Source organism: Tupaia chinensis, unplaced genomic scaffold (assembly GCF_000334495.1).
Source record: "Tupaia chinensis unplaced genomic scaffold, TupChi_1.0 Scaffold143645_1, whole genome shotgun sequence".
Classification (NCBI taxonomy): domain Eukaryota; kingdom Metazoa; phylum Chordata; class Mammalia; order Scandentia; family Tupaiidae; genus Tupaia; species Tupaia belangeri.
This window is the reverse complement of record NW_006203493.1, coordinates 391,381-400,154: the sequence shown is the minus strand read 5'-3', so window position 1 is coordinate 400,154 and position 8,774 is coordinate 391,381. Positions and strand designations below refer to the sequence as shown.

Below are 8,774 nucleotides of genomic sequence, written 5' to 3'. Positions count from 1 at the left end.
CCCAGGGGGGAGGGGGGCGGGGACTGTGTAAACCCCCCCCCCACACACACACACACACACACACAGGGATCCTCCTTCCTCCTGCCTGCCTCCTCAGTATGGACCCTGTTTTTCCTTCCCATGGCTCTCCCACCCCCTCTCTGCGTGCCCCTTTCCTCCCTCCCCACCTACCCGGCTGTGCAGGTAGTGGTGCTCATATTCCGAGACGGGCTCCCCGTCCAGCAGCACCTGCCCCCCGGTGGGCTGGTACAGATTCTGCAGCAGGGCAGCCACGGTGCTCTTTCCAGACCCGTTGGGTCCCACCAGCGCCGTCACCTGACCAGGCTGCAGGGTGAATGTCAGCCCCTAGGAAACCAGGGAAGAGTTAGGGCTGCCTCTCCTCCCTAAAGACCCCTCCCTTTCTCTTCACAGCAGAGGCAAGATCAGCTTCCCAGAGGCAAAGGAGCTCCTGGCTGTGACCAGGCCCCAGATCCTGCATAAGTAGCAGAGGCCCTCCTCTTCCAGGCACCTTGAGCACGGGCTGGCCAGGGCGACTGGGATAAGCAAAGGAGACATCCCGGAACTCCACGAGCCCCCGCAGAGAGGCAGGGGCCAGTGTCCCTGGTGGGGGCAGATTTGGCTTTCTGTCCAGGTAGTAGAAAACCTTCTCTGCAGCTCCCACGTTGCTCAGCATGTCCCCGCACATGTAGACCAGGGTCTGGAAGACAGAAGCAGAAGGGTTGGCTAATTAAACACACCTCCACCGGAAACTGACTCCCCAGCTCCTCACACACTCCCCCGCACTCCTCCCACAACTATGCTTCTCATGCTCCTGATCCAAAGCAAGATCCTCTACCTTCTAATGCGCAATTTGGCTGGAACTTGAAAGTGGCACCTGTACCCGAGTGTTCCAATCTGTCATGGAAAGGATGTGACGTCCCCACTCCTACCACACAGCACTGCCTCTACTCCCAGGCCTGCCTGCCTAGCTTCGCATTGCTTCCCAGGCCTGCCCACCTAGCTTCGAGTTGCTTCTGCCTAGTTCTGTCTGGCATGATTAAGCAGGCTAACTCTGTGCTAACTCTGTCCAGGCAGCTACCAGAGTGCCCAGCACAGCTCTCCACACACACAAGATGTTTAACAAGGGTCTAGGAAAATTACAAAATAATGCCCTGGATGATGGGATAAATTCTTCTTTGAAAACTGGTAACTATAGGAACTATTTAAATGCTCATTCTGCCTTTCCTAATCAAACTGTACCATGAGTCACCAAATGGCATATGAGGAGCGCCTCCTTGACAGATGTGTTCCAGACAGTAAGTAAAAGAGCATCACCATTGTGCAACAATTTAATGGCCTGAGGCACTGAGTACCACAGGCTGATGTCACCACACAAATGGAGACCCGGACATCGTGTGTCCCCTGAGGGAACACGCCACCGCCTAGAAAGTACTCTCGTGGAAAAAGGAGAAAAAACTTGAACCTTACAATCGTCTAGATTTATCTATCTTTAGACAGAAACTATGGACAGAATAACACGGGATTCAACTGCCAAAATCCTGCAGACAAACAACTGTTTTTCAACACATAAATTGCAAGCGGGAAAGTTTAGATAGATCGGTGACAGATATAGAAAGAAAAAGACTTAAGAGACTTATCAAACTAGCCCAGTGTCGGGGCCTTACTTGAATCCTGATTTAAGCAAACTATTAAATATATGTGTGTGCGTATAAATATATAAAATATGGCTTAGAAGTAAAAATTTGACCATTGACTGATGAAGTTTACAAATTATTATTCATTTTTTAGTTTCATGATGGCTTTCTGGTTATATACTCTGTAAGATGTTTATATTTTAGAGACATACACTGGAAATATTTATAGAGGAAACTTCATGACATTTTAGATTTGCTTCAAAATAATATGGGTGGGGGCAGTGGAAGGGGATACAGGTCAAACAAGATTGGCCTTGAGTTAGTTGTTAATTCTAAAAACAAGTGATGCGTACATTCAGGCTCATTGTATTATTTTGTATCTTTTTTTTTCTTTTTTTTTGCATATGTTTGACAGTCTCTATAACAGAATTAGTTGGATTTTCTATTTGGTGTTTAATTTCCCCAGGAGGACGAAGCGGAAAAGCAGCGGGTGGAAGGGCGCATGCGCAGACGCTCACTCACGTGCACGTAGTATATTTTAGAGACATACACTGGAAATATTTATAGAGGAAACTTCATGACATTTTAGATTTGCTTCAAAATAATATGGGTGGGGGCAGTGGAAGGGGATACAGGTCAAACAAGATTGGCCTTGAGTTAGTTGTTAATTCTAAAAACAAGTGATGCGTACATTCAGGCTCATTGTATTATTTTGTATCTTTTTTTTTCTTTTTTTTTTGCATATGTTTGACAGTCTCTATAACAGAATTAGTTGGATTTTCTATTTGGTGTTTAATTTCCCCAGGAGGACGAAGCGGAAAAGCAGCGGGTGGAAAGGCGCATGCGCAGACGCTCACTCACGTGCACGTAGGTCCCCACGTCCTCCTGGTACAACAGGAAGGAGAGCAGCCCGCCGCGGGTGAGCTCCCCCGCCAGGATCTGCTGCAGCCCACAGCTCAGGATCAGCACCTGCACGCCCAGGTGTAGCAGCTGGGAGTGGGGAAGAAAGAGATGGGCTGAGAACGAGCCTTCCCGTCCTTTCCCCCCCACAGATTTAGCCGCCGGTTCCCACCCCTTCCCCGGGCCCTTAACTTCTCAGCCTCCTCACCCTCCGCACAAGCAGGTACAGGGCTCGTTCCAGGTCTCTTTGCCACCGCAGCTTCCGGCATCGTTCAAGGGCCTCCTTATAACGACAGACCTCTTGCTCCTCCGCCCCAAAGCTGCGCACGGTCTGCAGCCCTCCGACTGCCTCCCGCACCACCTGCCCCGCATTGGCTACTGCATCCTGGATCTCCCGAAGTAGTGCCTGGAAGAGGAAACCACGGTATAGGAGGGATATTTTTTTATTATTCTATTTAACTTTTTTATTATTATTATTTTTATTTCCCAGTTTGATCAGAGACAGAGAAAGAGAGACGGAAAGTGAGAAAGCCAGTCACCAGGTCCAGGGCTCAAACAGCAGTCGGCCATGTGGGAGTCCAATGCCTTTAACCACTGCAGGTATAGGAGGCTGATGTAGCAGAAGACACGGCCCCCCATGTCTCATCCCAGCCTTTTTTTTGGAGAGGTTTTTGCTATAGGGCGCGTGCGATCGCCAGACAGACAGAGAGAGACAGAGAGATAGAAAGCAGGAAATCACCCCCCAGGGGGGATGGCCACGCCGCAATCCCTTCTCCTCCATTCTCCTCTCGGGATCTTGGGCACGCACGCACACGCGCCCGGCATGAGTTTTAAGCCACCGGGTCCGGGACTCGAACCGCGGTTGACTATGTGGGAGTCCAGCGACAGAGCCATTACGCTAACTGCTGGTCCCTCATCCCAGCCTTTGGAATGCTCCCTGAGTGGAACTAAAAGTAGCACCCTATTCATTTTTCCTCTAACTTGATTTTCTTTCCAACAGTGAAGGAGGGAGGAGACAAAATATTAGTGGGCTCTGAGTGTTAGGTCATGTAGGAGCTACCTGCTGTTTTATCAGCCCTCATTTGGGGTGAGTCTTCCACCTCCACTGTCTGAACTGAGAAAGAACGGATGGTTTTCTGAAAAGCCACAGTCAGTTAAGGGTGAAGATGTATTTCAAAATGAATCAAAGGCCTAAACATAGGAGCTAAAGCTATAAACCTCTTAGGAAAACACAGAAGACAAGCTGAATGACACTAGATTGGGCAGTGAGTTCTTGGATGTGAAACCAAAAGCATAGGCAGCAAAGGAACAGAGAAATCAGGCCTCATCAAAATTAAACACGCCTGTGCCTTAAAGGACTCTGTCAACAAACTGAAAGGGCAACCATGAGATGCAAAGAAATATTTGCAAATCATGAATCTGATAAGGTATTAACATCCAGGATATAAGAACTCCTACGACTCAATAACAACAACAAAAATTAATTAATGGGCAAAGGACTTGAATAGACATCCTTCCAAAGAAGATATAAAATGGCCAATAAGCACGTGGAAATGCAAATTAAAACCATACCGAGATGCCACATCACAGCCATTAGGATGGCTATTAACAACAAAAAAAAGACAACAATGGAAAATACTAACAAATGTTGGCAATGATGTGGAGAAGCTGGAAACGTTCTCATTGTGCACTGCTGGGAGAACTGTTAATGGGTGCAGCTGCCATGGAAAATTGCATAGCGGTCCCTCAAAACCTAAAAATACAATTACCTCATGAGCCAGCAATTCCATTTCTGGGTACATAACCCAAAAGAACTGAAGGCGGGGTCTGGAACAGGTATTTGTACATCCATGTTCACAGCAGCATTATTTCCAATAGCTGAAAGGTGGAAACCACTCAACTGTTCATAGACAACTGGATGAGCAAAGTGTGGTGCATGCAGGGAATATTATTCAGCTTTAAATAGGAAGAACTTTTTGTTTTGCTTTTGCTTTTGTCATAAGGCGCATGCACTTGCCAGAGACACACAGAGAGAGGGAAAGTGAGAAATCATCCCCTGGGTGATGACCACTCTGCAATCTCTTCTCCATTCTCCTCTTGGGATTTTGGGCACACATGTACACATGCCCGGCATGTTTTTCAGGTTGCCAGGTCCAGGACTTAAACCACAGAGTCAGCCATGTGGAATCCAGCACCTTAACCACCACGTCACCTGCTGGCCCAACAGGAGGGAAATTTTGACACATGCCACAACACGTGTGCACTTGGAAGACATTATGCCAAGTGAAATAAGTCAGTCACAAAACAAACAAAATACTGTCTGGTTCCACTTACATACAACATCTAGAGTCATCAAATTCATGAAGACAAAAAAGCAGAATGGTGGGTGACAGGAGCTGGGGTGCGGGTAAAGGGGAGTTACTGTGTGATGGGCACAGAGTTTCACTGAAGGAAGATGATGGAGATGGGTGGTGGTGGTGGATGCACAACAACATGGATGTACTTAACAACACTGAACTGGGGCCAGCCAGTGGGGGGTAGCGCAGCCGGATAGCACATGGCCAACTACATGGGTCGAGTCCTAGACCTGGCCTGAGAAACACACCAGGCATGTGTGCGTGCCTGCCAAAAATCCCAAGAGAAGAATGGAGGAGATGGGATTGTGGTGTGGCCACCCTCCCCAGAGTACACGTTCTCACTCTCTGTCTCTCTCTCTCTTTCTCTCCAACAAATGCACATGCCCTTTAGCAAATGTTTTAAAAAAGAAAACAATGCCACAGAACTCTCTATCTAAATTACATGCTGTGTATGTTTCACCACATGAAGAGAGAAAAGGAAGAGGAGCTGAGACACAGACCCAGGACTTTCAGACTGTCCCTACACTCCACCCAAACTCCCTCTGCTGAGTTTAAAGGGAAAAACTCTGCACCTAAGATTCTCTAAGTTATCATTTTAAATCTCCTGTAGGAAGGATATATACAGGCTCCTTTGAGAAGTTAATGAAAAGTTACTGTTTCCCCAGAAAAATGCTCCCTTCACCCCCCTTTCCCCTTCCTCCTCACACACATTTTTCGCTTATAAACCCAAGGGGTCACGGACCATCTGAACGCAAATGTCCGCTGATGGGCGACTGGATGAGAAAAATGTGGCATAAACATACATCTTCACTCTAAGGACTGAGGTGAGGAGATCTCTCTCTGGCAGAGCCTCTGGCCAAGAATGTGGTATCTTCCCCAGCCCTCCGTTTCAGCCACCCCCAGGGTTCCCAGGCACCCACGTGTACCTGATGGCGGGCATTGTACACCTTCTCGGCTGCTATTGAGAGCGGCATATCCAGCAGGGAGAGGAGTGTGAGCCGCGGCGACATGCTGAGCATGAAGCCGTACAGCCCCACCACTTTCACCAGGCTCCGCAAGAGCACGTTGGCGTTGAGAGGAAGCCAGTTGCTCATCAGGCTGGTGTCCGAGCTCAGCCGTGAGTTCAGCTCCCCTGAGAAGGGCAGAGAATGCGAGGAAGGCCTGAGTGCTGCAGAACCCCCGGGCACCTCCTGACGCTCCATCACACAGCCCCCACCACCACCCCATCCCCGCTTCACTCAGATACAGGGCAGAGGCTGCCTCTCCACCCTGCCCAGAGGGAAAGAAAGAGACCCAGGCCTTGCCTAGCTCATGGAGAGAGGGAGGAGGGAGGCTGTCAATGGGGAGGAACTGAGGGGCATGGAAGTTTCAGGGGAATCTCAGACCTGGACGCCAGGCCCCACCTGTCTTAGTCTCCTGGAAAAAACTGAGGTCCTGGCGCAGCAGGGAGGAGAAAAGCCGCTCCCGGATCCGAGAGTTGATTCTGGACATGACGAACGTGAAGAAGCCTCCCCTGCAGCCTACAGACAGTGAGCTGTGGGGTGGGGAGGACAGGGCAGGAGGGTGAAGGGGAGACAGATGCAGAGAAAGTGGGGGAGGGTGAGAAGGGAGGAGACAGCCCAGAAAGAAATATAAATCAGGACCACAGCACAAGAGGTAGAAGAGAAAAAAATGAGAGAGGGAGATAGAAAGAGACAGAGAGAGGAGGCATAGGGATAAACAGGGGATGAAGAAAGGAAAACTGGTGAGCTAGGCGTGGGACCAAAATCCTAACACAGACACATTCACACGTCTCTCTGAACCTCACTCTGTGCTAGACATGAGACAATACAACAGAAGTGAAAAGAAATGGCCCAGTGCTTGCTTTGAACCCAGTCTCCCACTGTGTTGCCCCTCAGGGCTTCTGTTCCTCAGGGCTTCTCCCAGAGTCCTTCTTCCCGGTCATAATCCTCCTCTAAGGGAACTGCAGTAAGGGACTCCCTGCCCTCCCATTCTCTAGAGCCCTAGAGTCAGGCTGTCCCCACCTTTCCTCCTAGAAGGTGGAGCATTCCTCTTAGACTAACGAACTTTTTACAATACAACTTAAAGGAGAAAATATAAAAGCAGGCATTTTACAAAACCATTCCCAATATAAATTTAGTTACCATATTTAAGAGACTGTTAGGATAATCAGACATGAAATAATAAAGATTTGGATTTTGGTGATTACAGTGAAATTGGAGAGGAAGGAGACAGAGGAGAAACAATGTGAAAGTAGAAAATGACAGGGCCAGGGCCAGCAGGTGGTGTGGTGGTTAAGGCACTGGACTCCCAGATGGCCGACTATTGTTTGAGTCCCAGACCTGGTAGCTTTCTCTCTCTCTCTCTCCCTCTCCCTCTCTCACACACACACACACACACACATACACACACGCCCTATAGCAAATTTTAAGATAATAATAAAAAATAAAATTAAATAAATCATTCAAAACCAAAAAAGGTGCTGGATTTCCAACTGGCCAACCATAGTTCAAGTCCCAGATCCCGTGCCTTCAGAAATCACACCAGGTGTGTGTGTGTGTGTGTGTGGGTGTGTGTGTGTGTTCCTGTGCCCAAAATCCCAAGAGAATGGAGGAGAAGGGATTGTGGCATGGCCATCTCCCCTGTGGGGTTATTTCTCATTGTCCTTCTCACTGTCTCTGTCTTTCTCTGGCAAGCACACATGCCCTACTACAAAAAAACTAAAAATTAATTAATTAATTAATTAAAGAAAAGGGTTAGTGTTGAACATGAGGAAGATATGATGGTGAGTCTTAGGGCCCAGGATACTGGTGGCTTCATGAATGGGAATAAAAGGGAGCCACTTTCTTTTTACTTAGCTGCTTTTTGCCAGAGGGTATGTGTGCTCACCAGAGACAGACAGAGAGAGAAAGGGGGAGAGAGAAACCGCACCCTTCCCACCCCGTAAGAAATAGTCACGTCACAGTCCCTTCTTCATCTCTCCCTCCTTTCAGAACCCAGGGCACGTGTTCACATGTGCCCAACATGCTTCCCAAGCCACAGGGTCTGGGACTTAAACAGCGTGGTCACCCATGTGGGAGCCAGCTCCCCTAACCACCAGGCCACAGGCTGGCCCAAGGGAGCCACTTTCAAGAAGACCAGGAGAGAACAGGGTGCATCTGGAGCGCTGGGTGCACGGACCGTGAGACGAGAGTGGCGGTCCTATGGTAAAGGACACGAGTGGGTGGGCAAGACTAGAGCTCCCTGCCGAGAGAACTGAGTCGGCTCCATGTTTCTGGAGATCAAAGAGCTGAGTCCTGGGGGAGGTCCATATTTAAGGGTCCAGAGAAGGAAAAGTCTCCAGAGGAAGCAGAGTGGATTGGGAGGTAGAGAGGGAGTTCATAAAAGCTAACTGCACGAACTGCACCGGGGACCAGCAGATGGCGTAATGGTCATGTCGCTGGACTCCCATGTGATAGACCACGGTTTGACTCTCAGACCCAAAGGCTTAAAACTCACACTGGGCACGTGTGTGTGAGTACCCAAAAGCTTGAGAGAAGAAATGGAGGAGAAGGGATTGCGGCATGGTCATCCCTCCTGGGGGGTAATTTCTTACCCTCTGTCTCTCTGAGTACACACGCTGCTCTGAGTACACACTTCCTATAGCAAAAATAAAAAAAAAAAAAAAAACTCTCTAAAAAATGATAATCTAACTGCAGCAAGAGAGTGGTAATAAGAAAGTATACTAGTGCCAAATGCTGCAGAAAAGCCACAGAGAATTAAGAAAAAAGAAAAAAGGCACAGTAGGGTCAGCCAGCGGCTTGACGATTAGGCAGCTGGATCCTACAGGGCCGACTGCACAGGTCATGTCCCAGACCCAGAGGCCTGAGAAACAGGCCAGGTG

The 8,774-nt window shown here is 48.7% G+C and overlaps 1 protein-coding gene across 1 annotated transcript in view; it reads right to left on the bottom strand.

Moving 5' to 3' along the window:
• The window catches only part of TAP2 (transporter 2, ATP binding cassette subfamily B member), a 23,731-nt gene that overhangs the window by 7,040 nt on the left and 7,917 nt on the right, over positions 1-8,774 (bottom strand). The window contains exons 3-8 of the mRNA XM_006164544.3: positions 6,295-6,425; positions 5,818-6,023; positions 2,743-2,940; positions 2,496-2,624; positions 509-697; positions 168-345 (exon numbers count right to left, since the gene is read on the bottom strand). Of these exons, the coding sequence (XP_006164606.1) occupies positions 168-345; positions 509-697; positions 2,496-2,624; positions 2,743-2,940; positions 5,818-6,023; positions 6,295-6,425 (1,031 nt within the window). The remainder of the gene's footprint in view (positions 1-167; positions 346-508; positions 698-2,495; positions 2,625-2,742; positions 2,941-5,817; positions 6,024-6,294; positions 6,426-8,774) is intronic.